Source organism: Pisolithus orientalis (assembly GCF_024613125.1).
Source record: "Pisolithus orientalis strain OTSU chromosome Unknown F5J12scaffold_1, whole genome shotgun sequence".
Lineage (NCBI taxonomy): Eukaryota > Fungi > Basidiomycota > Agaricomycetes > Boletales > Pisolithaceae > Pisolithus > Pisolithus orientalis.
In genome coordinates, this window is record NW_026260782.1 from 1,153,471 (window position 1) to 1,179,652 (window position 26,182).

Genomic DNA, 26,182 nt, shown 5'->3' on the forward strand with positions numbered 1-26,182 from the left:
TCTGCATCAGTCCTCCGTCGTCGTCCTCTCTCAATGTCCACCGCCGATTCTTCGTTCCCCATATCCATTTCCTCTCGTCTTATCGAGGGCCGTGCCCTTCAACAAGACGTCTGGTCGGTCTTCAAGTGAGTTGCTATCACTCTGCCCAGTCACTGCTCCCTCAGTCCATCTAGTGCTGCAAATCTGCCTTCCGATTGCATCAACCTTGGCCAAGGATACATGAATTTCTCCCCACCTTCCTGGGTCCTTGACGCCGCCAGTTCTGCCCTCGGGTCCGTCCTTCCGAATCACTACTCCCATCCCAAAGGCCGCATACGTTTGCGTCACGCGATCAAACAATTCTACGAGGCATCTTTCAACAGGTCCCTCGACGTAGAAACAGAAATATTAGTCACAAGTGGTGCAAATGAAGGTACTTCATCGCTCGCGACTTTACTTCATGCCTGCTCAAACAGTTTAAAGGCCAGTATTCCGTGTTCGCTGCCTTCTTGGATCACGGTGATGAAGCCATCATGTTCGAGCCTTTCTTCGACCAGTACATGCCCTCCGTCATCTTCAATGGCGGTAAACCCGTTTATGTCCCCCTTCACCCTAACTTAGAAGGCGACAAGCCCTCCGCCGCTAATTGGACAATAGATTTCGACGAGTTGCGGTATGGATGTAAACATTCATTTTCTAACCAATCACTCAACGACGGGTTCAGCCGCGCCATCTCCCCCCGAACAAAGATGATCATTGTTAACACACCTCACAATCCTGTCGGCAAGGTCTTTACTAAAGCGGAACTCGAGAAAATAGCAGAGCTTGCAAAAGAGTTTAATTTATTGGTCATGTCCGACGAAGTGGTAAGCTAGACATGTCCATTCTTGCTTGAACTCAAATTCCTAATTCCGGCAGTACGATTGTCTCGTTTACGATGGCAAGCAACATGTCCGTATCGCCAACTTACCTGGGATGTGGGAGAGGACTGTGACAGTTTTGTCGGCAGGCAGTAAGTGTAGGAACACCTGTTGAAACTCTGCTTGTCTTATGATCACTGGCAGAGGCATTCGCTGCAACGGGGTGGCGTGTTGGTTGGCTCATTGGCCCTCCGTCCATCATCACGCCCACTCTTGCTGCATGCACACGCATTGTCTTTTGCACAAACTCCCCTCTTCAGGAAGCTGCTGCAGCAGGTCTTGAGGAAGCAAAAGCACGCGGCTTTTTCGAACAACAACTGAAAGAATACCAAGAACGGCGCGACATCCTTCTGGCCGCTTTTGACAAGCTTGGCTTGAAGTACAGTCTTCCAGAGGGCTCTTACTTTGTCCTGGTAGTAAGTCTCATCACGTGGAGTTTCGAGCGAGGAAAGATGGTCATCTCATTCTAGGACGTCTCGCGACTCAAGTTTCCGGATGACTATCCATTCCCCGAATCTGTGCAGGGCCGAGCAAGGGATTTCAAGTGCGTACGATCTTTGACGACGTTGCATAGTTGCTCATCATTGTAGGGCATGCTGGTTCATGGCCGTGGAGATCGGAGTGTCATCCATTCCCGTAAGCGAAGTGAGTTCTGGTATCGCGTCCTCAGGTGGCAAGTAGCTCACTGCTTCCTAGTTCTATTGTGAGGAGCACCGCAATATTGGCGAAAATTACGCTCGCTTCGGTTTCTGCAAGGACGTCGATACGCTCAAAGAAGCTGGCCAGCGTTTGCAAAGTCTTTCGAAATACCTTTCTTAGAAATATCCTGCTCGGGCTACTACCCTCTACAAATTTTCTTCCGTCCATGTATTATTTGACATTAGAGTGTTCCGTCGGGAACTTCTGCGTAGGCCGTCCAGAAGATGGTAGTGTACAATGACTTTTTAGACTGTTAGTTACCAAGTCTCTGACTGATGCTAGACAAAACCTCGTCCCGCGTGCTATCTTCCACGTCGTAGTAAGTAGGGTTACTGACAAGTCGCCTCGCCATGAAGGTAAACGATAACGCCTGGACAGCATCTTCCTCGTTACGGAGCGTTCCTCCTTCCATGCTCTCCCTATACCACCTGCTAAGGAGGTCCGTCTCTAGCAATTTGGACTCCAGCGGCAATCCGTCGTCGTTCAAGAACCTGCTGAACATCTCTCCGTCTTCAACAGGGCAGAACAGAGTAAAGTGTCCCGGCGAAGACTGCTGAACGGCCCAGCTTTGCATCTCCGTCAGCTCCAGCAGCGTATAATCTCTGAGCTGGCGCTCGGAAGTAGAAGGGTTCACGCAAATATATTGGGTACCCACGACAACGACTGCGCCCGCCCTGGCGGGTAGCCTCCAGCACGCCTCACGCGTGACGACGAGTACGCGAATGATGCCCTCCGCGAACAGTTCAAGGATACGCTCCCGTGTCGTGTCGGATATTCCCCTGTGGAAGATGCCGACGCCGCGCGAAGCGAAGTTTGCCGCGATATGATCCTCTGAATGGCCCAGACGTTCTTCTACATCTATCGCGGATGCGGTCCTGGCAAGAAACCCCGTCTCGGTCACCGAGTTGAGGTTGTGCTGTGTAATGAGCTCCTGGGCAATTGTTGTACAGTGTGCTCGTGAGGGAACGGCAACAATGGCAGACTCGGTGAAGGAACCGAGTCCCATGGCTGCATAGGCAGGCTTGGCCAATGCCTTGAACAGCGCCTCAGATATGGGCATCGAGTACGTCTGGACAGAATAGCTCAATGATTGTTCACGGTCCCCGGGAAGAAAGCTGTACAGCTCCCTGGACTCGACGCCCAACCATGACGCGAGATCCGTGGGGTCATTAAGCGAACGTGATATTCCTATGTACCGGGTAGGTAAGTGCTGGGTTGCGTGTCGTAGCAACGACACCTGCAAGTTCGTAAGTGTCATCAAGCTGTTCCAAATTTTCGCACAGAACGAGATTGGGATGTGTTGGTTTGGCACTTTTGGCGTGCGTAATGCGTAAAGCGTGCAGAAGCACTGCAGCAGTGACCACCCGAATCACTTTACTCCTCGGAGAGTTAAAGATTGTCTTTTCATTGTTATATTCCACGTTGATGCCACAAATGGCTGCGCCGGAACTCAATCCTGAGAGTGTACTTCTTGCGATTGCTTTACTAGGGGTAACGACAAGCGCCCAAGCGACGGTCTGCGATCTGAGCAGAGTTGACCTACGAAGTTGCCTAGCACTCGCAGGTAAAACTCACAGTTGAACCTACCATATTGCCATGTATGCCAGGGATGACTTCCCGGAACAGACTGGTGCAGCAAGAAGAACATTAGCTGAGGTGTTGATAACGCTCCAAAATGCTTGTGTCTGGATGGCATTCAGGAAGCTGCACTGAACTGAAAAGTACAGCTGTTCTATGGCGGGAAGGCGTAGAGAGGATATGGGCAGAAAGCCAACGTCTTGCCGCCGTGTGTGTGCATGAGAAATTACCGGCATGACCAAATCATCTAGCGATACCGAATGCTCGTTGTCGGCGCCCAACCACCGGTCGGAGATAAGGCGAACTGTCATGGAAGGTAAACTCTGGCCGACTAGGGAGATAATGAAGTTAACATCCAAGACCTCTGGCGACTCGCGTAATACGATGCGCTTGATCTGCAGTATTGTATTCCCCCGTCCGTCTTCAACCCATAACCAAAATGGTTCCGCAGAATCATGAATTCGGGAGTTCCACAGTGAAAGTTCTTGTCACAGAAACCGCTATCTTCAATATTTCAGGCCCCAGTGGATGGAGGGAAGCAGATAATTCCGGGAATGGAAACTGTTTCGCAGCCTTCAGAAGGGCGAGTCCCTGGCCCTCGTTTAGTCTAATCAGTTCTCCTAGTTCGGCTGCAGGCATAGAGGCGAGATCCTTTGGATGATACTCCGTGTGAAGATTCGTGAGGCCGTAGATAATATTGTCCTTAAGCGGAAACTGTCTCATTGGTTCGTCGAAAGGCCACATGCGCTTCTCCACTGCTTTACACATCGTCGCGAGAACAACGGTTGTGTTTGCCCACTTGCGGCCGATAGCCATCTCCAGGAGTGCCCGCATGATCCGACCACCATTTTGCGCAACATATGCACTGTCGGATATTAAAGCAAAATCTTGTATAGGCAACCTGGATATGTGCGCCTGCAATAAAATATTGACTTTCCCCTGATTCGTATCCATTCCTCCCTGCAGACATCGATTAAGCAAATAACTGCCAGCAGAAGATAGACCACGCACGTAAACCTCGCAAGGCACGAGTCCCATCAAGTGCTCCAGTTCCTTGACCTCTGACTCCCTAACCTGGATTTGATTAAACTGCGCGCCTCGATCAGTTTCCGGTCCCTCGTCATGCCATACAGATATACCTCGGTACTCATACTCAACATGCGGAGTACATCTGCCTCGGACATGCCGGTTTTGAAGAATGTGTCCCATATCTCTATGGACTGATGACGGACGTAGTACTTTGCCGCGATTTGTCCTATATCTTTTGTAGGTGAATGTCTCGGCATCAGCATCAAAGTCAATCATTTTTAGTTTCGCCAATTGATTGGCTGCCTGTTTGATAGCCTGTCGCCGCGTTTCGACGAGTACGGGATTGTTGGCGACTGTTTCTCGTGACAAACCTACACCTCATATAAGTCAATTCGAAACAGGGCTCACGATTCACGCACCGTACTGGAAAGGATTCTTTTTCATTCGCACGAAGAGGTATGTATAGCCCAGCCAACGAACACCATCGCTAACGCTAGAGACCGTTCCAAGGGCTATTTCGGCATTTAATGCATCCTTCATTCCTGACTCGAATCTGCTAAATTAAGTATCATAGTTTCAGCAAGAAAGAACCAAACCAACTTTGATTCAATCGGTGTCTGCATAATACTTTAATACATGACCACTTCATGCTGAAAACAACTTACTTGCGATGTGACAGCGTCTAAGTAGTGTGAGAGTTTCTCTTCTGAAGTACAAATGTACCCTTCTCCACTTGTTTCTAACCCGGGCCGGCCAGCACGACCAAAAACTTGTAGAACATCTAGGACAGATAGATCTACGAACTTGCCCTTTGCACTATCATAGACTTCTGTCCCCTTGATAATTACTGAAAGGGTTGTCAGTGAGAACGAGCGATGTTTCTTTATCACGGACCTGCATGAGCAGGGAGGTTGACTCCCCATGCGAGAGTGGCAGTGCAACATAGCACCTAGGTGGCAAGGTCAGATTTAGCCCTCGACTCCGAAATGTAGTACCTTTATAGCCCTCTCTTTGAACAATCTTTCGATCAAATTTCGGTCTGACCGCAGCATGCCAGCATGATGGATACCAAAACCATAATAAAAAAGCTGCTTCATCTCTTTGTTGCGAGATTCCCCTATGCTCTTGCGGTAGAAGTTCCACTGTGGATTATCTTCGCAACTATAATCCAAAAGTGACCCCTCCGCTGCTGCAGCGTCCTTGAGCGCGAATGCAGTATTGACTGTTTCCTTTCGGGCATGCACGAAGACCATAACCTGGTGACCCTGCCTAACCAACTCGGATACCTTTTCGAACGTGACTTGATCCAGGTTTCTTTTGGCCTGCATACTCCCGGCTTTACCCCTGATACCAATGAAATGTTGCTCTAAGGGTATCGGTCGGAAAGACGAGTCAAAATAGAATAGGCCTGTGTAACGTGAGACACTAGAAGGAAGGCGCGTTAGTTCAAGAAAAATAAACTAATCAATGCAAACCTTAAGAAGTCCGCCACATCAATGTAATTGGGAAGCGTCGCACTTAAACCCACGATGCGGATGACAGACTGGCTGGCCTCTGCCTTGGAGAAATGAGGCAGTCAGACGGAAAAAAAAATCAGGTTAATACCTGTCGTAAAGTTCGAGCGACTATAGTCTCGATGACCGCACCGCGATCTTCGTTCAGTAGATGGACTTCATCGATGATAAGAAGTTTGAGTCTCTGCATTGCAACATGTTTCCATGACTCTAGTCGACAAAATAGGATATGCTCACAGATCCTAACTCTCCTTCTCCTGCTGGTTTTCGGGTAACTACGTCCCACTTTTCTGGAGTTGTCACGATTATTTGCGTCTCCGCGATTTCAGATTTGGTAAGTTGCATGTCACCTGAATCAGCAGTAAGGGGGGAAGTTCGCATTGCTTGACTTGAAAGCGCACCAGTCAATTCTCTGACTTGAATCAAAAGCCATTTCAAACGTCTCCTTAGCTTTTGCGTGATTTCTGAAGCCAAAGCTTTCATAGGTGCTCTACAAAATCTCGATGAACAGTCGAAGAGCTGTTCGTATACACCACCTACACGTAGACAATCTTGAAGCTGTCGCGGTCGATAGTCGGAGTTGTGGGCAATTCCCGTGCGCCGGGCCTTCTGTGTTGATCTAGGACCCTCAAAATCGTCAGCATTGCTACATCAGTTTTCCCCTATTCAGAGTTTAACATTATTCCATACGATGACCGAGAAACTCACAGCACCAGTGGGGGCTACAACAGTCAAAATAATGCATATTATTAAAGAGAATTAGTGAAAAGAAGCACAAAAGAAGACTCACCGCAAATAAGTATGTTCTCGTTGGATCCATAGGCGGTGGGATAAACGATAGACTGGATTCTATTAAGATGCGTATACCCCTGAGAAAATCTTCAAGACGCTATCGGTGTAGCACGGCAGAACGCACCGCAAAAGATCCTTTGATTAAGTTGTCCAATTCAGATACAGCTATCAGCCGTTCTGAGGGTCGCTTGAAGACTGCTTTCGCGGGCGGAACGATAACTTCCAAGTAATCCTGCATGAGAAAAGTCAATTAAAGTGAAACATCCCGATCTGAATCCTTGCCTTGTAATCATGTCGGGCGGTCCCCATTGGCAACGAATATTTAGTCCCAAACTGCGACATGACACCTCCACCACTAATGTTGGCCATAGATGTATAGACGTGAGGCAAAACTTCCGGAGTATCTGTCTGCTGACATTCAGGGAGTACCAAAACAACGGAAATGTGATCGCTCACGGCATTTTTAGTGAATAATGGACGGGCAGCATTCGCTTTTAGTGTCTCCTCGAGCCTAAGACGCGCATCTTCTGGATCAAAGCTAACTTCACCACAGCCTGTTGCACCGTTAAAACAATGAGTATTGGCTGAGTGGTATATATTACCGGAAGATCGCCCTGAAGCACTGCTAACACCTGTGCTGACTTGAAAGCGCAGACCAGCGAGCTAGCAAATTGAGTATAACACATTGCGGTTGCGTTAGCGAACTGACTTGCTGTAATACCACGGCGCGCGATTGCACCAGCTCCCGTCCTAAACCTGTATCATCAAGGCCACAAAGTTCAGACACTTCCCTCGAGATCTCGTCGTTCGTATGCGAGCTAGCAAGTAAATCATAGAGTTTCGAGATATGATCAGAACTGAGATTACTATTAAGGGCTACTTAACCTTGGTTTTACTTGCTATGGACAGAGTATTGGCCCACCTGAGTACACTTCTTGCCATAGGGTGGATGTCCTGAAAACCAAACACATCTAAAACAGAATCCCACAATTTGCCGATAGGAGCTTGTTCCAGCGGGTAAACTGTGCATCAATTCACAATACCAATGGGAATCGACCGTTCTAATAGATACACAACCCACCATCGCGGCTGTCAACTCGGTAACTTCGCGAGACTATTAGCAGTAGAATGGATGGATGACTGTATGTTGCAGCACTACCTGGTCCACTCGTCCAACAGCGATGTTTTGACTTCATTGCCGCCGGCTTCTCTGGAAGACGAGGTGAGGGAATCGATATGGTCTGCGAAATTTAACATGGTTGTAATCGAGTGGCTTGAGTGGAATACTTGGCGAAGAAGTGTCCGACGAGATGAGCAACAAGAGCAGTGCTTCAGTTGGCTAATCTTTGGATGCGTTCAAATGCGTTGCGTGAACTTCGCACATCAATAAACAGATCTTGTAGTGACCAATACAATCTCTTATAACATGTACCTTACTGAACACTAAGTACTAAGAAATTGCGAGGTTTCGAGGATTCCAGAAGTATTTGCAAAAGATATTCGGCAGTGATAATGCATATTACAACCTGACAGCGGAAAACCTGAGGTAGTAAGTAACACAGAAGAGTTGAACTGACGGCAGTCTTATGAGCTCGACTATCTAGACCGCAGCAAATTCACAGGAAACGGGGTCCCTGTCGTTCCTCCGAAGCACAACACCTACAACTGTCTGCATTACAGTAGTTTTGGGCTTCGTTAATGTACTTTGCCGTGATTCGAGTTAGTATCAGGCATCCGTCATGCATGGCCAAGGCAGCGTCGAAGGGAAAACTAATACTCACTAGAACACAAGAAGCTGACCAAATGCTAGATACCAGATACCTATACCCTGTGTGCCATTCGCGGGATGGGTTGGCTCTAGCATAGCGTCTCGGCACATGCTTGATCGGAACAGGACAGTTCATATTGAGATAACTAGGTGTCCGAAGATTGTGTAACTCCGGAGTTACGGCATGAAGTGGATGCCACTTTGGTCACTCTTGACTGTTGCTGCCGCTCCCGTGCGATGGTTTCAGGTCGTCTCAAAGAACCTAACCGATGGAGCGGCCAGACAATATAACGCAACTTTGCATCAACCAGTGCCAAGGGTATCTGCTCAAGGATTATACTCTTCCGATATTAATTTTTAAACTTGGTACTTACTGGGCCAAAACTGTTGCTGTCTAAACTGTGGAAGGGTTCATCTCCTGGAGGAGACTGTCACACCACCAAGTAGCAGCAGTGAGAGAAACACCTTACCTTCCTACCCATATATGCCCTTCTGGAACGAGGACTTCAGGTTGTAGGTAAGGTGGCAAGGTCTTGACAACATCTCCGGAGACAGCAACAACTCGCTTGACAATGGTCCTTTTGTAGCGAATGGGATCTCTTGAAAAGAGTATCAGTCAGATCTGCGGGCAGTCAAGAAGGAAGTCGCATGCCTCAGGGAGACAATGTCCCCTCTTAATATAGGTTTCCCTGAATTAACAGAGAAGCGATCGAATATAATAACATCATTCCATGCAGACGTGTCCAGGATTGAAAGTAGGCTGGCTGACGAGACTTCGGTCGGGATAACAAGTTCCAAAGAAGTATCAATGCACGAACCTGCATGCTTCTCCCTCTGATCGTTTTTACTGTGTAAAAATATTGAGTAAACCCAACAGCAAACGGAGCCCAGTACAAAATGCGAAGTACACTTCTCGCAGCGAGCATGGCGCTGAACTTGTCAGCACTTGAAGGAGGGACGGCGAGAGGCGGACAGGAGACACGTGACCAGGTGAGCGCGGCATATTCTCGCTAGTGACTTTGATTTTGCTAGATTATTATTTGCTTGGCACCGTTTCCCTTCCCTCTCTCCCCGGAGCTACACAGCCCACGCAGCTTCGCTTTCCGTGCCCAGTCCTCGGGTGAATGTTTTGCATGCACGAGCACATCCTCGTCAAACCTCCTGTATCGGCTCCTACCTTTGCAATGAGTATATCTCATTTTGTCCATCCTTGTTTATAACTTTGGGCCTGTATGGATTGTGCCTCACCATTTATATGTCCCTAAGGCCTAGTCCACCGTCTGAGTACCCTCCGTCATGGTACAGTTTTATATGTACTCTGTCCGGCCTGATTTTTACCGCTGTATCACTCTCGTTTCGGGACCAGCCTGTTATATTGTAGTGACCCCACGCACTAGTCAATACCCTAGTATTAGTGAGTGCCGCCCCGTCGTGCGGGTTACGTTTGAGGCGAGTCTTGTAGTTGCCTGAGGTCTGTGAGTGTCTTTCGCCCTTCTTCGTTCAGTGGCCACTTTCTTTTCTTTTATTGGAGCACCTTTCCGATCGGTGTAAGTACGATAACAGGGGAAACGTCTTATGTCTTTCTCTGGAAAGTCCACCTTCGTTTTTGCTCTACTGGATGAATATAGCTTCGTTTCAGAAGCTCTAGTTCGACATATTTACATGTGGAATATTATCTCTCTTGCTAAATCATTTCCCAAGGCACGGACGCAGCATATTATGTCTTCCCGGTCATGCGCATCTTCCCATTGTCGAGTCATCTGGAAGGACACTTGAGTGATCATGACCGCACAGTTACAAGCACCTCACTGTCACAGGTATTAGTGACACCACCTTCCTCCCGACGGAATACGTGGCTTTAACGCCCTCCATCATCTCCTGGGTGTTCTCCTCGCTCTCGCTCACTATTCGTGTACGCATTTGAATATGGCACTTGTATGGAACGAACCACCCACCTTCAAAAGCAGCTGGGCTCTCTAGCGAATGTTCGGGATGTGTGAACGTGGCATAGTGATACCGATTCAATAAAGGCATACAGGATTCCAGAGGATGCCAAGTGTAGTCCTCCTGGCGGGTCCAAAGTTAAGATATACTTCCATGTATTGGTTGTACGCAAGACATGTAACCTCACCGGATCAGCGAGATAAGATGGCGAGTAATCGCCCTTGTATCTCATTTTCGTACATGTGTGGATGTAGTACCCTCGGTTGGTAGAGTTAGTGTCAGAGACAGAAGAACAAACTCGAATTATATACCCATGTAAAGTGCGGTCATCGACGACACACCTGCATCATGGATTTCTTTCGCAAGCGACGCCTCGCGTAGGGCACTAAGCTGACGGGCGGATTAACTCTGACCATTCATGGATTGTGCAGACTATACCTTCCCTAGGGAGTACTTTTCCCATCTGGGGTCATACATGAAATACACGCTGGACACGCATCCCGGCAAGATGTCAATTACACCCAATGCGACCAGTTCTCCATCGAGCCTGTACAATTGGTGATATGAACCGTATTGTCTTGGAAGGTGCGCAGGAGGTATTCCCGAGTAAGGTATAGCTTCATGCTTAGCGAGAGTGAAAAAAGTGAATGCAAGAAGCTGCAGTTACTCACAATCAAAGGAGTTCGAACAAGAAAGCGCTTGAAGTCTATGGGTGTGTTGTCGGGATCGTGATGGATTTCAGTTTGGTAAGTCACATAGAGGTTGTACTTCTCATCCGTGTATGATGAATGTTCGAGTGTCACCTGAAATAACCGTCAGTAACATAGAGAGACGTGGTGTATCAATACCTCAAAATTGTGACGTGACTTCTCCGTCTCGGGAAGGAAATCTCTTTCGGACAAGTGGATGTTAGAGGTGAGACAAAACACAGAGGTCAACTTTGGCGGCCGGGCGGTCTCCCGGTCCTGGTCGATGTCCATATCGTCCCCAAGCTTAATGAATCTGTTCCATCTTAAAACTCGTATTTTAGCGACCTTCTATAGCTTAGCAGCGACGATCCTACCTGTTTACGAGCTTCCTCTGGTTCCGGGACGGCTTGAAGGCTAATGCGTCGAGTCTGAAAACCCCCTGAGCACTTCGGATGCAATGCGCTCGGGGAACTTCATATACTTTATTGTATAATGCGGACAGCATGAATACTTCGGACCTGGCAAATAGCAGTACGTCCCAGATCTCCTCCAACCCCGATCTATCATCCTTTGATAAACCTAGAAACGCGTCACACCCCGGGAGAAACGAGAATATGGCCCCTTACCCCGCATGATAGTCGAGACGCTAGTAGGCCTGCTTTTTTGAAGCTGCTTCCTGCCACTCTCTCTCCAGGCGGAGTGCAATATCCACAACTAGAGCTTCCAAATCCTACCGGTGTGGCGATTGATACAGTAGACATGCCGCTTTACGCTAGTGGGGGTAAGATCAATGATAGAATTCTCGTCAAGTTGATTACATAATCCTCAAGCAGGAGGACATAAATTGGGAACAGTAGTATTAGAGAGTACAAGGATATATGTATGCAGTGAAGACAGCGACCTCATCCCCAGCCATCCCACCGACCATACTTGCGGTACTCCTCAAGTATCAGATCATGACCATCCCTTCGTTCTTTCTCCCGTTCTTTCCCTTTACCTTTCTCCGGTGCCGAACTGATGGATGAAACACTGAACGTCCGTTGACGAGGGACTGGAGAGGCCCTATGAGACGGGTCTTGCGAAGTGCCACTGAGGTCAGAATGATCGGCCAGCGGACCCTTTAGAGGAAGAGAAAGACGATACCACCCTCCGCTGTAGGTCAGAGTGATCAGCTGGTACTCCTGCAGTGGCTCTTCTGTTTCTGAAGGTATTTTGATCCATCCCACAACGCATTTTTCATCCGCTGCAAGGTCCGTGGCAGGCGAGCGAACAGATGAAGTGGACGACAGAGATATATGAGCAGCTTGTGCTGGAATGCGGTATTGCGCATACGACCACTGTGAATCGAAATACTTGGGCAACGGAAGGAAAGGGGCTAGAGGTGACAGGGAAGACTGCCGGTTTCTGTCGTCTAAATTAAAAATCTGCGGATCGCGCACTGGAGGATGCTGGGCGAAACAACTTACGATCCACCTGCTGGTGCCAGAGAGAAAACATGGATGGTTCCTTTATCACTCCACACAGCAACCTCCTTCTCATCCGGACGAAATGCGACTCCGTAAATTTCCGCTTTGTCTGACCCTCTCCGAAACTCTTTCATAAGCTTGCCGTTCGAAGTCTCCCATATTCTCACCAGTGTCCCTCTCAATGACGTCGTTGCGACTAGTCGACCAGAGGAAGTAACGGAAAGTGTTGTTAGGGGTGATTCGTGTGCAGCAATAATCGAAACAGGGTGTCTGACCGTGGATGTTGGGGGTTTAGCGAGACGAACAGGTAGTGGCGGGCCAAGCGGTTCAGGAGGTCTGCACGGTGGCAACTGGATTAACTGTACATGTCCCATCTGCCGGCCTGGAATAGCCAATAATGTGGTGTAGGGAGCCCGTAGCCATGGCAAGGACGCCTTCAACCGTTCCTTGAATGGCTTGCGAACAAGGATGAGTATGAGTGTAGCAGCGCACCTCGAGGATTATCGCAGGTGTCATACTCTCCCCTCCTGACCACAGTCTCGTGCACTTCGAAAACGACGACTCTTCTACGCAAAGCCACAGCCAGCCACCCTCTTCTGCATGCAAGGCCTCCAACTTTCTCCCTGAACTCAAGCTCGGCAACCTCAGCCCCAGCACTGTCGTCCCACAAAATGACCTTATTCGGCGGATACAAGGGGCTACGGCCTCCACCAAGGAGGAAGAGCAACGATGACGTGTGACATGGCACGGCTGCGGCCAGAGTACCTCCGCTGAACTCTGTAAACCGTTTTGAATCGAATTAACCACACGACAAACGCCGCAACGTACCTCTCTTACGAAGTAGTTTCAATGGCCATGCCTGATAAACCGCGAAGCCGACCGGGGTCACTGTCGTGAATATCTGACAATCTGCGTCAAACTGAGTGTTAAATATCTGGACCGGATTTGTCTGTGTGATGGAATGCCGGGCTAGGTTCATGGAGAGCTTAAAGTTGCGGGCAGAGGTGTGGTGACCAACGCCAGTACAGCCAGTACCAGTGTCATTACCATACTTGGTCAAGATAGGGGACGCCGAATGACACTAGCAAGTCTACAATCTCTACACCCAATATTCATACATCGTATATACGAGAGACCCATAGCTGTTATATGTATAAACACAGAGGAAACACCTCATAGAGCAGTCCACAACAGCAAACTGTAACACCATCAACGCGCATGATGTGCAACAGGGGTAGGCGCGTAAGGGGCAGAGCCATAGGCAGAATAATGCGTATGAGAAGAAGTGCGAAGCAAATTGTCGTTAGTATCATTCCATGACTTCGGTGGTCGCAGGCCAACTCCTACAAGTTGTTGCCTTGCAGCTTTGAACTCTTGTTCCTCTGCTTGATTCTGGGCGACCAGGGCGGCCTTGGCCTCCGCTTGTCTCTGAAGTTCTGCTTCGGACTCGTCTGACAGGTAGTCCGTAAATGCTCCATCAGAGATGACGGTCGCATCCGATCCCGAGCCTCGCGAACTACCACTATCGCTGCTACTTTCTGAAGAATTGCCAATGTCTAGTGCAGCCATCACGCTTTCCAGGGCCGGTCTTCTCGAAAATGGGGTGCGATCAGAAGGGGCCTCTTGTGAGGACAGAGTATTTGACTCTACAGGTGACGGGTGTGGCACTGGCGGATATGGCAATGGATGGTGTTGGGGGGAATAATCACCGAAACTCTTCGAAGAGTTAAAGGATGGTGCAACTGCTGACAAGGATGGGCGGACACTAGCAGAGCGCCTAGACAAGGTCCCATCTGCATCCGTGGCCCTCCGGACCGAAGGGGCCCGCGACTTATCTGCTGATCCTTCAGTGTAAGTTTGGCGACGAGAAATCGAAGAATGATCAAGATGGGTGTTGGTGCTTGATGACAAAGGGCCTGCTGCACGGGGTGTAGTGCCGGCGAGGGAGGAATTCTGTTGGACGGGACTTCCACCAGGACGTGTCCCCCTGGCGGGAATCGAGACAGGCTGCGTTTTCGCGGGCGACGGGCTGGCCCGGATCGTCGGACTATTTCCGCTGTTCCGACGATCCAAAGAAGGCACGATAGCTTGGGGACCTTGGCTACGGCTAGAAGATGTCATACCGGGTAACGGACTACCTCTCGATGCCAGATTTTCCAGAATAGATTTGATCTCGGGAGGCATGGGTATATTATGAACGATGCTGACAGTTGGCCAATCAGCAGCCTGTATGAGGCGCTGTTCGCTGGAAGTGGGGGGTCGACAACAACCAGGCCAACCAGGGTTGTAGTGACCAGAAAGCTTGGCAGGAGGGTTGGAACGAGCCCACTATGATCGAAGAGTGAGCAGAAATGGCAGATACAAGATTGGAGACGAGGGGACCTTGCAGTAGCCACAGCCATTGAAAGACTTGACTATTGGCAGGAGGGATCAGAACGGTGATCAAAAGCCTGGTCAGAGAAAAGGACACACCCTCTGCATTCCTCAGATGGGCTACGTCATGACGGGGGTGAAGGGCCCTATTCGAGCAGATGTCTTTGATGTGAGGACACCTTGAGATGAAAGGGACTAACTTGAGGGTGAAAAATATGGGAGGGAGGTGAAAGGTACCTTGCGCCGGTTGGCTTGAAGACCTTGCACATTGGACAGGGGACATTGGTGAGCTCTACGGGGTAGCACATGCTGATGGACTGAGCTGGCTCAGAGGGAGATGCGGGACGATATATTATTCTTTATACGAAATACGAGGCGTGATGCTATAAAAGGGAGCCAGGTGCGACCGTCCGGACCAGCCGCCCGCGTCGAGAGACCGGTTCCATGAGCCAGCTGTCGGCTGATTCCTGAGCGAGAGCATCGAAGCTGCGACGACCGACCGACCGACTGGACTAGTTACAGGGATGAGACGCCTCCTCTGAACACGAGTTCGCCAACCCTAAGTTCGCTCGTCCTCGTTTTCTCGACAACGTGAAAACCCGATAATTACGTAATATTCTATTTCTTTTCTCACGTAGATTGCTGATAACTCCCCGTGGGAACCGTGTTAATCCTTCGGCTAGATATTCTCCACAGAATGCTCAGCAGAGGGCCGTGAGCATCTTAAACCCTTGGCCCCCCCCCTGCCAGCAGCTCCCCGTCGCCCTTTGCCTACACATATGGGCCAGTCAAAGAGCAAGCTTTCCCCAGAACAGCTCGCCGATCTACAGAAGAACACATATTGTAAGTCCCATCTTTCATCACAACCGTCGCTCTATCGCCTTCATTTCGCCTGTATAGTTGACAAGAAAGAACTCCAACAATGGTGTGTTGTGTGATCATTAGTCTGTCTCTCATCTCCCTCATCCCCTTCAGGTATAAGGGCTTTCTCAAGGACTGTCCCTCTGGCCAGCTGGGGAAATCAGAGTTCGGTCGAATATACAAGCAATTCTTTCCCTTTGGGGATCCCGGGGAATTCGCAGACTATGTCTTCAATGTCTTCGACGAGAACAAGAACGGCACCATCGATTTCAAGGAATTCATCTGCGCACTCAGCATTACAAGTCGTGGACGACTAGATGAGAAGCTCAAATGTACGCTCCCTCCGTCTCTCGACAATGCTCAGTCGCGTCCGTGAACTACTTTACAGGGGCATTCCAGCTGTATGACATAGATAAAGACGGTTTCATCACATACGCAGAGATGCTGCAGATCGTGTCCTCCATATATAAGATGACAGGCCAGATGGTAAAACTACCAGTTGACGAAGATACCCCTGAAAAGGTAACCTGACATTCACCACCTTCCCCATCCACTATCTGAAGAATCCATGTCTTAGCGAGTGGACAAGATTTTCAGAAACATGGATAGGGACAAGGACGCGAAGCTCACATATGATGAGTTTGTCGAAGGCAGTAAGCAAGACCCCACCATAGTACAGGTTAGTCTTGGTTCCTCGTCTGGAGACCAATCAGACCGACCCTATTTCTTGTCGCACAAGGCATTATCGCTATACGACGGTTTGGTATAGCAAATTGCCCCTTTGCGCCACACAGGCGCTTGTACCTTATTGGTAACGACGTTTCACGAAGAACCGCCTGCTGCATCCACATTTGTATTCCATCGGGCTGTGACTGCGCTTTCGTATACGGAACTTGCCACGTTCATCAACTTTCGCCCAAATTTGTACCTCTCCAGTGGTGTAGCTGTATCTCACTGTTCTCGCACTTAGTAATATTGTCTTGACAGACACCCCGATGACCACAAGGTAACACTATCTAATCCAATCTTGGAGGCAGCTTTCCATATTTTCGGAGTACCTTTAAATCTAAATCTTCGCCGACCCAGGTATATTGTCCTTCCGAAAGTTCTAGATTGTCACGCTCGGCCTTGAAGAGTTTGGCAAAGTCTTGTGGCTGGCTTAATTGGGTTGTACCCGCGGAAGCAAATGGAGACATCGTCAAATCGCGGGAAGAATCAGCGGCTGAGAATAGATTGACATCAGATGTTGCCATTGGAAACGTGTCATTAATCTTAGGAAGGGACTTACAATTGTCACCGCCAAGAAAAAGCCGGTAGAAGCCATTCAACCCGAAGAGATTGAGAAAATACCATGATAGTGACGATACCCATTTGACGTCCATATCCGGGGCTTCAATGTCACGTTGAAGCATCGACTTGAATCCAAAAGTCAATGGGAATGGGAGTTTGACTGCAAATATCTCAGTCACGTCTGAGATATAAGAAATCACCTACTCAGTACGAAGCCTTGGAAGAAAAAATTAATCCAGCCCATTATGATCATCTGTGGCACCATCATGACCATTTGGGTTTTCATCCCTGCCATCATGCCATCCATAGCCGCTGGATCTGTCAGCGCGTTCGCGGCGGACGACGCTGCATCACCGTTTGGTGGACCATCTTTGAGGTATACGCCATCCTTGAACGCGTCTGAAAGGTATTGAGACAGGGCTTTGTGATAAGCTGGGGGAATTAGAGACTTGGAAGATGTGGCTCGCAGGATTTGGGAACGGGCTAGTGCACGCCTGAATGAACCTAGTGAACTGGGAGCAAAACGAGGGGACGCGGGGCAACCTACTGTTCACGGACGCCCGCCCTTGAAAGTTTCTTTGGTGGCGGCTGAAGAAGGACAACTACATAATGCCGTAGCACGCCGACAAGGATCTGTAACGCGACATGTTCTCAACAGAACTTGAGAGATAGTAATGTTTCACGGCTACCATAACTAGTGTGATTGGGAAAAGAACCCAATCACGTATCTGAGGGTCAAGATACAGCGATGCGCTGCCATTCAAGTAGAACCCTCAGTAAAAGCAATGACACGGGCAGTCAAAAAGAAGGCTTACGGGGCGTCAGCAGACATGACGATGACCACACCTTCAACGTAGGACTCGGAGGAGTTGGTTGCCTTTTTTGGACAATATTGACGGGTCCGATGTATTGCGCAGCCAGCACGTTCGCTCCATCGGACCAACTCACACTGTCCCCGTCGTTCAAGCCATGGATAACTCACCAACCACGCTATTCGATTCTTACGAACAGGACTTCCGACAGACTATTGAAAGTGTACGGGCCAAACTCGACGGGGACACCAAGGATGAGCGAGGAGGTTAGTGACACGAGACAATGAATTGCCCAACCAGCTGACGCGGCGGCTTGTGCAGAACAGAGGAAAGCTGCCTTAAGGAGGGCGGATATGGAGCTAGAAGAAGCGGACGAAATGGTATTTTACAATACAATTTCTTGGACTCGGAAGTCTGATGTAAAAACATGCACAGGTGTCGCAAATGGAGATTGAGATTCAGGGGATACCGCAGTCTATCAAACCACAGTACCAGACACGTTTGAAAGCGGCCAAGGCCGATCTAACACGGTTTAAGAAGCTTTCCAAAGATTTCCACTCCCAGTTTTCACGGACAGAATTGCTTGCTTCGTCAGGGAGAATCGGTACACCATCGTCTGACGAGCCTTACGGATCAACAAGTGATAGAACACGGTTGCTTGCTGGGACCGCAACCTTGGAAGATGGGACTAGACGCCTGCAAGAATCTCATCGCATTGCTCTAGAGACGGAGGACCAGGGTGCCGAGATTTTGTTGAATCTACGTGCTCAAAGAGAGCAGATTGAGAATGCGAGAGATACCGTACGTTGTTCGACGACGTGTATGAAACATCCTGTTACTGATATCCTCTTAGCTCCACACCGCCGACACTTCGATAGACCGTGCGGCTGGAACTCTGAAGAAGATGATCCGGCGGTAGGTTATTCCCAAGCGTCGTCCCTTTGGAAATATGTATCTCTCACTATGTATACAGGATGAAGCAACAACGTGTTGTTACCATAGCCATCATCATTGTGCTTGTCTTGCTCATCGGCATTATCATTTACGAGAAACTATTTGGATAGGTTGACGCCGTTCTACGTGTGGATATTGTCGGTCGGGGATGCCTATTTATTGTCCCACATACCATTGTGGGGTTTACGTTTCCCGCTTTCTTCAATTTAGACTACTAAGGGTCGTGAATGGGGACCTACCTTATTCTATTTCACTGTAACGATGGTTCTGAACGGTTTTTGATAACATCTGCCACCTAAGCCGTACTTTTGATGGTGACCTCATGCGATAGTCCGTAGTCAGGCCGACATCTGGTTCCTCCTCCACAATTGTTTCCCCCCCACCCGTACGGGTCCGACATTTCTTGTATTGCGGATAATCTTATAAGCGGCGTTCGCAATTGTAACATTTAGCATTTGGCAATAGGAAATATCCTGGCCAAGTCGCGTGGAACGTATCTTGCCACTCAAACAAGTCACGTGACAGGCGCGGTAACGCGTTGAGACTACCAAACATATACCAACGTGTCGAACACATAAATTGGGCCACCTGTTCGCGTACCAAACTATAGCTTTGTGCTGTTACACTGAGTCGTGTAAATACTCTTACCATGTCTTCCTCTCTTACCGTTGACCGTGCACCCTCCTCCGTGTCTATAACCCCCTCCAAGAAGGTAGGCACACGGCGGCGCGGTCAATGTCCACTGTTTAATAATTTGTGCTTCCCTGTTAGGCTGCTGCTGCCCTCGAAGCCTTCTCGCTACGCACTCCAACAAAACAAATTATCGATGACAAGAAGCGGTCGGAGTCACCCGACACGCTGGCTGACAACGTATCTGATGAAGACGACCTTGACACCCTCCGGCAGAAGTTCGTTGGCGAGGTTGACCTCCTAGAATGTGAGTGCGCGTGGCATTCTCGTTTCTTCCCCTACTGACACGTGCAACAGGCGAAGAGCCGCTTTTGAAAGAGTCACGGCGTCGGTTTGTACTCTTCCCCATCCAATACCACGAGGTATGTTGGGTAGTTGTTGACCATAGTCCCCACTAATCATGTCTCAGATTTGGCAGATGTACAAGAAGGCAGAGGCATCATTTTGGACTGCAGAAGAGATGGACCTTTCGAAGGATATCCACGACTGGAACAACCGGTTGAACGACAATGAACGTCACTTTATCTCCCACGTACTGGCTTTCTTTGCGGCCTCGGACGGGATTGTTAACGAGAATCTCGTCGAGCGCTTTTCGAACGAGGTACAAGTCGCCGAAGCACGCTGCTTTTATGGATTCCAGATCATGATGGAAAACATTCACTCGGAGACGTACTCTTTGCTCATCGACACGTACATTAAGGATGCTGTTCAGCGCGAATACCTTTTCGATGCCATTGAGACCATCCCTTGCGTCAAGCGGAAGGCCGACTGGGCCCTGAGGTGGATTTCAGACGAACGTTCAACGTTCGCAGAGCGACTCGTCGCCTTCGCTGCCGTCGAGGGTATCTTCTTCTCCGGATCGTTTGCTTCCATCTTTTGGTTGAAGAAACGCGGTCTCATGCCTGGTCTCACGTTCTCTAACGAACTCATCAGCCGTGACGAGGGGATGCACACCGACTTCGCATGTCTCCTATTCAGCCACCTCAAGCGTCGTCCCCACCCAAACACAATAGAGCACATCATTAAGGAGGCCGTCAAAATCGAACAAGAATTCTTAACGGGTATGTTATGGTTATCACATTGCGCGAGAAGTCCTCATCTATTCCCAGACGCGTTGCCGGTTGGGCTGATCGGCATGAACGCCAAACTCATGTGCCAGTACATCGAGTTCGTCGCTGACCGTCTACTTGTATCTCTTGGCAACGATAAAGTGTACAACGTCGCCAACCCGTTCGACTTCATGGACATGATCTCGCTCCAGGGGAAGACCAACTTCTTCGAGAAGCGAGTCTCCGACTATTCGAAGGCCAATGTCGCTCACTCAAATGAGAAGTCTGAGACAGCTGCTTCAAAGGCTTTGTGAGTTTTTTCTTTGTCGTGCCGAATAGTTCTAATGATTACTTTCTTTGTAGCTCGCTAGATGAGGATTTCTAGTGCTGGCGGTTGACGTCTATCTGCGAGTTATATTCATATCACCTCTGTATGCCTGCATCTACACATAGATCGTCCTTCAGAACTCTGTACGACCATGACATTACTAATAGCATTGTTATAGTATGACATTCGCTGGGACCGGGTTACTTTGTACATTCTCTTCAATACCTGTTGGTATGATATTCATATGGCAATTGATCTCCAGCTGTTTGCACTTCACGGGCCTGCTATGTATACACATGTGGTTGGGATCGCTGCAAGGGTCAGATCGGCCCGCCCAACTTTAAGTTAAAGCTTGCATGACATCAGTCGTAGCCTTGACACCAACCCGAACTATGAACGCACATGCCTATCCGGACTTCGCGGGCACGAACATTATCATTGCACTCTCCTGCGTAAAGTTGCCTAACCTTATAATACCCAACCAGATTCTCGTCGTTCACGCAAGCGAGGCTCTGGGAAAGGTAGGTATTCAAGCTTGCCAGAACTCTGAAGCATCCCGAGAAGAGACGTGGCGAGTGGATGGACTCTGGGATTTAGGTACTCTGTCAACGGGCCTGCGCATTCCGGTCAGACTCATCTAGGCCATATGTACAGCCAACTTGGTGCAAGTCTGGCGTCTCCTTACAGGGGGAACCATGGATCCTGAGGAGGAGTAGACTTCAGTGCAGTGGCCAAATTAAGACATTCAACACCAAGGGACTGCCTAGTATCAGTGAGAGTTTCTGTCGGCATAAAACGGCACCGCACGGATTCATAGCTCTGAGTAGATATAAGGATGTCAACCTCACTAGTTAGCGGTCCTTCTTCAGTTCGATTTCTCGCCTTTCGTCTGCTCCTGCTAACGATTGCCTATCTTCCAATACAGATAGCACGATGTAAGCGACAAGGACAATGTTGGCAACACATATGGCGGTGATGGCGGCATAGTTCGCGTTGCCTGCTGACATGTGTGAAAGAGGAGGGACAGTGGGCAGATATGCATAGCGTACCGGCCCAGATGTATTTTGAAGAGAGGAAAAATGACGCAATAGGGAGAACGGCGAGAGCAGCGGCGAAGAAAAGCAGCTTTATGAGTGCCGCTCTGGAAATTCGATACGGTGAAGGATGCGTCAGGCGGAAACGAAGAATCAAATATTTTGCATACCTTGCGGTCGCCTGATCCGTGGTCCTTTGCAATTGAGACCTGTGCACTCATGATGCTTCAAGCTTCAAGGGTTTGCGGAGGAGGCAGTCACCGAGATGGGCGCTCGCGTCGTTATTACTCCTTTCAGTGATCTCGACTGGCATTTTTCATGTCCACCGCTATACCATGCTCTCCACAGCATCCCCCGCCGCCCATACCCTGAAGAGGGGGTGGTGAACGAGCCTCCACGTCGCTGGGGTTCAGTCTGGAATATGACACGCTCAGAAATTGACTTCTTACTCTTCTCCACCGCTCTCAAGCTGCTCCTCTTTCCATCCTAGTAAGTGGATGTCGTGTAATAACAATAACCAGGAATCCATGGCTCTGCAGTCGCTCGACAGACTTCGAAGTACACCGTAATTGGCTTGCAATCACTCATGCGCTTCCCGTTTCCAAATGGTACTATGATGTAGGGGAATACTCAGCCTCAGCACTTAAATCGTCGTGTCTAACCTGGCCCTACAGACAACCTCGGAGTGGAGTGAGATTCTTTCCACGCAACCAAACCTTGTCGTGCTCATCAACGCCCCGCAGCGCTGGATTATCCGCCGTTCTTTGCCTACTTCGAGAAGGTCTTGTCTATTCCAGCTGCATACGTGGATCCTGCTATTGTAGACCTTCAAAATCTTGGTTATGGTTCATGGACCATGGTCGCTATACCAACGGTGCACAGTGATTCTAACCGAACTTCTCCTTGGAGTAGTGTTGCTCTGGTTAGTCTGTGATAGCATTTCTCTCTCTCTTTCTCTTATATTTTAACCCTCATGCTTCAGGTTCACCAAGGGAGCGGCTGATCCTGCGCGCCAGCGTCTGATTTCAGGTTCTCTCTTTTTCCACCCCGGATTTCTGATCGTAGATCATATCCATTTTCAATATAATGGGTTCTTGTTTGCCATCTTGTTGTGGTCTATCCTGATGGCCCGCGCGGTAGGTTCCCAAGATGGTCTGATTGTGTCGAATTCTCATCGAGCTTCCCGACCAGGGCAGAAACCTCTATAGCGGAGTGCTGTTTGCTGTTCTTCTCAATTTTAAGCACATATACATGTATCTCGCGGTACGTCCTTGTCAAAACCGCTGTCTTTTTGCTGAGTCCAGTTGTTAGCCTGCCTACTTCATCTACTTGTTGCGATCGTACTGTATGTCAAAGTCAGGACAAATCCTCGGCGGGAGATTCGTCGCTCTCGCCAGTTCTGTTATCTTGGTTTTCACAGCATCCTTGGGACCATTCATATGGATGGGTCAACTACCCCAACTGTTCTCCCGACTCTTTCCCTTCACACGCGGATTGAACCACGCATACTGGGCGCCGAATGTGTGGGCACTAGTGACAGCAGCAGGACCGCGTCCTGTTACGATGTATGTCGTGCCATGTTAGAGAGCCTATTTCCGGTTTCTGATAGGTTGCGTCACAGTGGTAACCCGTTTCAAGCTTGGGGATCACCATCAATGAACAGGGAATAGCTTCGGCGTCTCGAGGTCTTGTCGGTGATACCGTGTTTACTGTTATTCCTCACGTCAAACCTTTCCACACATTTCTGATAACTGCCTGTGTCCAAATGGTATGGCAACCCGTCGTAGAAGGTACCAATAGGCGCTGACATATCCCTATAAGGTGTACATGATCAAGTTATGGAGAACACCAACGTATGAGTCGTTCTTAAATGCCCTCGCGCTATGTGGATTTACTTCGTTCTTGTTCGGGTGGCATGTACACGAGAAAGCCATCCTTCTTGTCCTCGTTCCGCTTAGGTAAAGTTTCGTACTTCGTTAGGCATTGCCGAGCCGTTGTAAACGTTCATCGAGTGCAGTCTTCTCGCAGCAGATAATTATGCGTACTTCAAAACATGGATGATCGCCAGCACTGCAGGGATATATTCATTGCTCCCGCTCCTCTTCACCTCTGCAGGTATGCAAAATTTGTGCTAGCACCATTATTCTTACCAATGGGAGGACAGAGGCGCCAATCAAGATAATCTACTCCCTTGCTTGGGGTACGATGACAATTTGCCCTCTTTACAAACAAGTTTACGAGTGAGTTGCATGACTATTCTTAGTTCTCGTCTAAATGGTTTTAGGTTCCCTCCTTCGTGGCCTCTGGCACTCTTAGATCAACTAGAATATGCCTATGTCATAGGCTTCATGCCCCTCCAGGTTTTCTTCGTGGCTATCCCAATGATAGCAGGGAAAAACCCTGACATTCAGTTTCTGCCCCTTATGGCCACAAGCGTCTACTGTGCTATTGGAATGGTGTGGGCATTTACGAGACTGAGTATTTTGTATTTTAGTAATGCCTTCGGGGCGAGTCCAAAGTAACCTGTCCCCGGATGTATAGTCATCGCATCTACCGCTTCACAATGTGAACAACTAAGTAAAGCATTAGATCGAGTAGCTTGTGCGGGATCAACACCCGCACCATCTTCATCCTCGAGAACGTGGTCAAGGCCAACCTTCTGCCCTCTTGCGTGCTTAGCACTGGATCCCCATACAACGGCACTGAAGAAACATAAGGATACGGGGGATTGCACATGAGACATATTGATCATACTATTTCATCTGCTTCGCTATTTCTTTGTGGATTGCATTGCAGAAATCGTCGATTGCGGATTTGCCGTGTCTGAGCACGACCGGTGCAGAGTAGTCGGGCGACTGACCGCGTGGTTTGGTGTAGACTCGAACAAGTTGTAACGCTTCCCACATTTTCTCAATGAGCTCGTCGACATTTAGCCACTCCTTGGATGATATTGGAACGCTGTTAGGAATTTTGTACCTAAAGCGCACACGGTGTCAGCACCTCGCGAGCATCGTTTACTTTACGCACAATAAGTCGAGCTCCTCGATTGATATGGCATCGATCTAAACTCCGGATGAGACTCCATGGATTTTATAAGGAGAACGACCTTACTTTATTTAATACCTGTAAAAGTAAATGAACACCGCACGACAAGGGTGCAAGCAAGAATCAACTTACATAAATTGCAGGGATGTATACTCTGCTGCAGTAGTCAGAGAGAAGGAAGATACAAAGAATGCATGACGCAAAACCTGACCTGTTGCCTTCGATTACATCCACGAGGTCATCAGAAGTACAGTTTGGTTCCCGTATGGTGACATCTGCATTGCTGAGTTTGTACTCGCTGAGAATCGCCTTGATCTCGTCGTGGTCAATGTTCGTGAGAGGCACAGTGTTCGTGACGGCGATTCCACCCTTGTCCTTTTTGCGTACGGTGATCGCTGGTGGCTTCTTGTTGAGACGTATGCCAAAAGCTTCCAACTCCCCCTCGATTATTTTCTTGTCACCAAGAGGCTTGAGAACATCCAGCACGATGAAGATGAGGTTGCATGTTCGGGCCACTGACAAAATTCAGCATATATTTTTGGCACCAAACTTATCGTCATCATACCAGCAATGACTGAAATAAAGTTCCGGTCAGAAAGTGAAGGTCATGCAAAGGTGAAAGTGCTTGCCTTGACGACCTCTACCACGACCGTCATTCGCACCCTCAATAATACCAGCTATGGTTGTTTAGGTGTGTCTAGTAGGGACTATCCCGGAAGACTTACGCAGGTCCAAAATTTGGATGGGTGCACCATGCACCTTGAGCGTCCCAGGAACGGTGGTAAGGGTCGTGAAATCTATCTCAGAGACCTCTGAATGAGTACCCGTAAGTTTGGACATCAGTGTAGACTTCGAAAACTTTCTTAAGTCCCTCCTGAGCACAGCAGCATGCATCTGATGTCTTACCTTCCCGACGGAAGGGAACCCAACGAAGCCCACTGACGCTACACCGGTCCTAGCTACATCAAATCCAATGCCACCTCCGCCACCACCACCCCCTCCTGATGGCGATATCAGATCTCGCCTAAGTTTCGCGAGCTTGGCCTTTAGCTGGCCCAGATGATAGCTGGTGGCCTTATTCTTTTGAGCTACAAAAGATCACCCATTCGACATGGTGTAAACAGTACTGATATAGAACATACTTTTGGCCTGGGGGATGAACTGTGAATAACTGACGGTGTTCAGGAGACGTCACTAAACATTACCATCTCATCTTCGATTTCCTTGAGGATGGCTGCGTCAGGAAATAGACGCGGCCTGGCATACCAAGCAACATACCTTGATTTTCTGAACAATTGTGGCCATTATTCTAGTGGTATGCAGTTAACCTTGGTGTCTTTTGTTAATGTTTATGGTAATTATGGATTT

The 26,182-nt window shown here is 48.9% G+C and overlaps 13 protein-coding genes across 13 annotated transcripts; 5 read left to right on the forward strand and 8 right to left on the reverse strand.

Annotated features, from left to right (window-relative positions):
• Positions 1 to 33: 33 nt before the first annotated feature.
• F5J12DRAFT_710366 (PLP-dependent transferase) lies at positions 34 to 1,718 on the forward strand (the record flags this gene model as incomplete). Its single annotated transcript, XM_051740642.1, has 9 exons — positions 34 to 125; positions 174 to 412; positions 463 to 652; positions 704 to 845; positions 898 to 991; positions 1,044 to 1,315; positions 1,370 to 1,443; positions 1,490 to 1,544; positions 1,596 to 1,718. The coding sequence occupies 9 exons, from the start codon at positions 34 to 36 to the stop codon at positions 1,716 to 1,718; spliced, it is 1,281 nt and encodes a 426-aa protein (XP_051605715.1).
• A 133-nt stretch (positions 1,719 to 1,851) lies between these two features.
• F5J12DRAFT_917927 (Sec63-domain-containing protein) lies at positions 1,852 to 7,887 on the reverse strand (the record flags this gene model as incomplete). Its single annotated transcript, XM_051749207.1, has 25 exons — positions 7,671 to 7,887; positions 7,593 to 7,615; positions 7,434 to 7,533; positions 7,221 to 7,377; positions 7,114 to 7,174; positions 6,968 to 7,065; positions 6,794 to 6,919; positions 6,636 to 6,743; positions 6,510 to 6,588; positions 6,428 to 6,441; positions 6,260 to 6,381; positions 6,121 to 6,209; positions 5,957 to 6,069; positions 5,811 to 5,903; positions 5,681 to 5,763; positions 5,201 to 5,630; positions 5,100 to 5,154; positions 4,871 to 5,052; positions 4,806 to 4,822; positions 4,625 to 4,758; positions 4,188 to 4,576; positions 3,651 to 4,136; positions 3,186 to 3,571; positions 2,834 to 3,137; positions 1,852 to 2,808 (listed from the first exon to the last, which is right to left on the reverse strand). Exons 1-25 carry the CDS (start codon positions 7,766 to 7,768, stop codon positions 1,852 to 1,854), a joined length of 4,704 nt encoding a protein of 1,567 aa, XP_051605716.1. The 5' UTR covers positions 7,769 to 7,887.
• Positions 7,888 to 8,292: 405 nt separating this feature from the next.
• F5J12DRAFT_917928 (LexA signal peptidase) lies at positions 8,293 to 9,205 on the reverse strand (the record flags this gene model as incomplete). Its single annotated transcript, XM_051749208.1, has 5 exons — positions 8,293 to 8,602; positions 8,654 to 8,707; positions 8,758 to 8,878; positions 8,932 to 9,043; positions 9,094 to 9,205. 5 exons carry the CDS (start codon positions 9,203 to 9,205, stop codon positions 8,426 to 8,428), a joined length of 576 nt encoding a protein of 191 aa, XP_051605717.1. The 3' UTR covers positions 8,293 to 8,425.
• Positions 9,206 to 9,845: 640 nt separating this feature from the next.
• Positions 9,846 to 11,715, reverse strand: F5J12DRAFT_792266 (arginine-tRNA-protein transferase). The gene is made up of 11 exons (XM_051743924.1): positions 11,539 to 11,715; positions 11,394 to 11,491; positions 11,287 to 11,340; positions 11,072 to 11,234; positions 10,895 to 11,026; positions 10,662 to 10,847; positions 10,535 to 10,613; positions 10,411 to 10,481; positions 10,235 to 10,346; positions 10,089 to 10,183; positions 9,846 to 10,039 (listed from the first exon to the last, which is right to left on the reverse strand). The coding sequence occupies exons 1-11, from the start codon at positions 11,671 to 11,673 to the stop codon at positions 9,938 to 9,940; spliced, it is 1,227 nt and encodes a 408-aa protein (XP_051605718.1). The 5' UTR covers positions 11,674 to 11,715; the 3' UTR covers positions 9,846 to 9,937.
• On the reverse strand, positions 11,714 to 13,378 carry F5J12DRAFT_792282 (uncharacterized protein). Its single transcript, XM_051743925.1, has 4 exons — positions 13,207 to 13,378; positions 12,871 to 13,155; positions 12,379 to 12,760; positions 11,714 to 12,316 (listed from the first exon to the last, which is right to left on the reverse strand). Exons 1-4 carry the CDS (start codon positions 13,355 to 13,357, stop codon positions 11,815 to 11,817), a joined length of 1,320 nt encoding a protein of 439 aa, XP_051605719.1. The 5' UTR covers positions 13,358 to 13,378; the 3' UTR covers positions 11,714 to 11,814.
• A 31-nt stretch (positions 13,379 to 13,409) lies between these two features.
• F5J12DRAFT_792287 (uncharacterized protein) lies at positions 13,410 to 15,360 on the reverse strand. The gene is made up of 4 exons (XM_051743926.1): positions 14,989 to 15,360; positions 14,851 to 14,930; positions 14,761 to 14,792; positions 13,410 to 14,706 (listed from the first exon to the last, which is right to left on the reverse strand). The coding sequence occupies exons 1-4, from the start codon at positions 15,057 to 15,059 to the stop codon at positions 13,588 to 13,590; spliced, it is 1,302 nt and encodes a 433-aa protein (XP_051605720.1). The 5' UTR covers positions 15,060 to 15,360; the 3' UTR covers positions 13,410 to 13,587.
• Positions 15,361 to 15,378: 18 nt separating this feature from the next.
• On the forward strand, positions 15,379 to 16,505 carry F5J12DRAFT_18989 (EF-hand). Its single transcript, XM_051738325.1, has 6 exons — positions 15,379 to 15,594; positions 15,652 to 15,676; positions 15,727 to 15,944; positions 16,001 to 16,134; positions 16,190 to 16,291; positions 16,352 to 16,505. The coding sequence occupies exons 1-6, from the start codon at positions 15,531 to 15,533 to the stop codon at positions 16,379 to 16,381; spliced, it is 573 nt and encodes a 190-aa protein (XP_051605721.1). The 5' UTR covers positions 15,379 to 15,530; the 3' UTR covers positions 16,382 to 16,505.
• Positions 16,506 to 16,545: 40 nt separating this feature from the next.
• F5J12DRAFT_19082 (integral membrane protein DUF106-domain-containing protein) lies at positions 16,546 to 17,774 on the reverse strand. The gene is made up of 6 exons (XM_051738329.1): positions 17,718 to 17,774; positions 17,592 to 17,655; positions 17,450 to 17,535; positions 17,107 to 17,396; positions 16,901 to 17,062; positions 16,546 to 16,834 (listed from the first exon to the last, which is right to left on the reverse strand). Exons 1-6 carry the CDS (start codon positions 17,732 to 17,734, stop codon positions 16,629 to 16,631), a joined length of 825 nt encoding a protein of 274 aa, XP_051605722.1. The 5' UTR covers positions 17,735 to 17,774; the 3' UTR covers positions 16,546 to 16,628.
• Positions 17,775 to 17,810: 36 nt separating this feature from the next.
• On the forward strand, positions 17,811 to 19,064 carry F5J12DRAFT_792306 (t-SNARE). Its single transcript, XM_051743927.1, has 5 exons — positions 17,811 to 17,980; positions 18,036 to 18,094; positions 18,150 to 18,515; positions 18,568 to 18,629; positions 18,688 to 19,064. Exons 1-5 carry the CDS (start codon positions 17,872 to 17,874, stop codon positions 18,776 to 18,778), a joined length of 687 nt encoding a protein of 228 aa, XP_051605723.1. The 5' UTR covers positions 17,811 to 17,871; the 3' UTR covers positions 18,779 to 19,064.
• Positions 19,065 to 19,317: 253 nt separating this feature from the next.
• Positions 19,318 to 20,721, forward strand: F5J12DRAFT_710364 (ribonucleotide reductase small subunit; the record flags this gene model as incomplete). Its single annotated transcript, XM_051740641.1, has 5 exons — positions 19,318 to 19,380; positions 19,440 to 19,605; positions 19,656 to 19,720; positions 19,768 to 20,419; positions 20,468 to 20,721. 5 exons carry the CDS (start codon positions 19,318 to 19,320, stop codon positions 20,719 to 20,721), a joined length of 1,200 nt encoding a protein of 399 aa, XP_051605724.1.
• An 865-nt stretch (positions 20,722 to 21,586) lies between these two features.
• On the reverse strand, positions 21,587 to 21,990 carry F5J12DRAFT_887080 (uncharacterized protein; the record flags this gene model as incomplete). The annotated part of the gene is made up of 3 exons (XM_051747175.1): positions 21,587 to 21,732; positions 21,785 to 21,860; positions 21,940 to 21,990. The coding sequence occupies 3 exons, from the start codon at positions 21,988 to 21,990 to the stop codon at positions 21,587 to 21,589; spliced, it is 273 nt and encodes a 90-aa protein (XP_051605725.1).
• A 200-nt stretch (positions 21,991 to 22,190) lies between these two features.
• Positions 22,191 to 24,291, forward strand: F5J12DRAFT_902116 (glucosyltransferase; the record flags this gene model as incomplete). The annotated part of the gene is made up of 12 exons (XM_051748249.1): positions 22,191 to 22,258; positions 22,309 to 22,387; positions 22,444 to 22,459; positions 22,513 to 22,643; positions 22,762 to 22,905; positions 22,961 to 23,032; positions 23,081 to 23,334; positions 23,408 to 23,537; positions 23,591 to 23,727; positions 23,787 to 23,884; positions 23,934 to 24,009; positions 24,054 to 24,291. 12 exons carry the CDS (start codon positions 22,191 to 22,193, stop codon positions 24,289 to 24,291), a joined length of 1,443 nt encoding a protein of 480 aa, XP_051605726.1.
• On the reverse strand, positions 23,989 to 26,151 carry F5J12DRAFT_792337 (P-loop containing nucleoside triphosphate hydrolase protein). The gene is made up of 14 exons (XM_051743928.1): positions 26,093 to 26,151; positions 26,020 to 26,037; positions 25,957 to 25,963; positions 25,721 to 25,902; positions 25,540 to 25,663; positions 25,444 to 25,491; positions 25,380 to 25,388; positions 25,026 to 25,329; positions 24,947 to 24,968; positions 24,881 to 24,892; positions 24,797 to 24,831; positions 24,524 to 24,745; positions 24,392 to 24,471; positions 23,989 to 24,342 (listed from the first exon to the last, which is right to left on the reverse strand). Exons 1-14 carry the CDS (start codon positions 26,117 to 26,119, stop codon positions 24,320 to 24,322), a joined length of 1,113 nt encoding a protein of 370 aa, XP_051605727.1. The 5' UTR covers positions 26,120 to 26,151; the 3' UTR covers positions 23,989 to 24,319.
• Between the last annotated feature and the right edge of the window lie 31 nt (positions 26,152 to 26,182).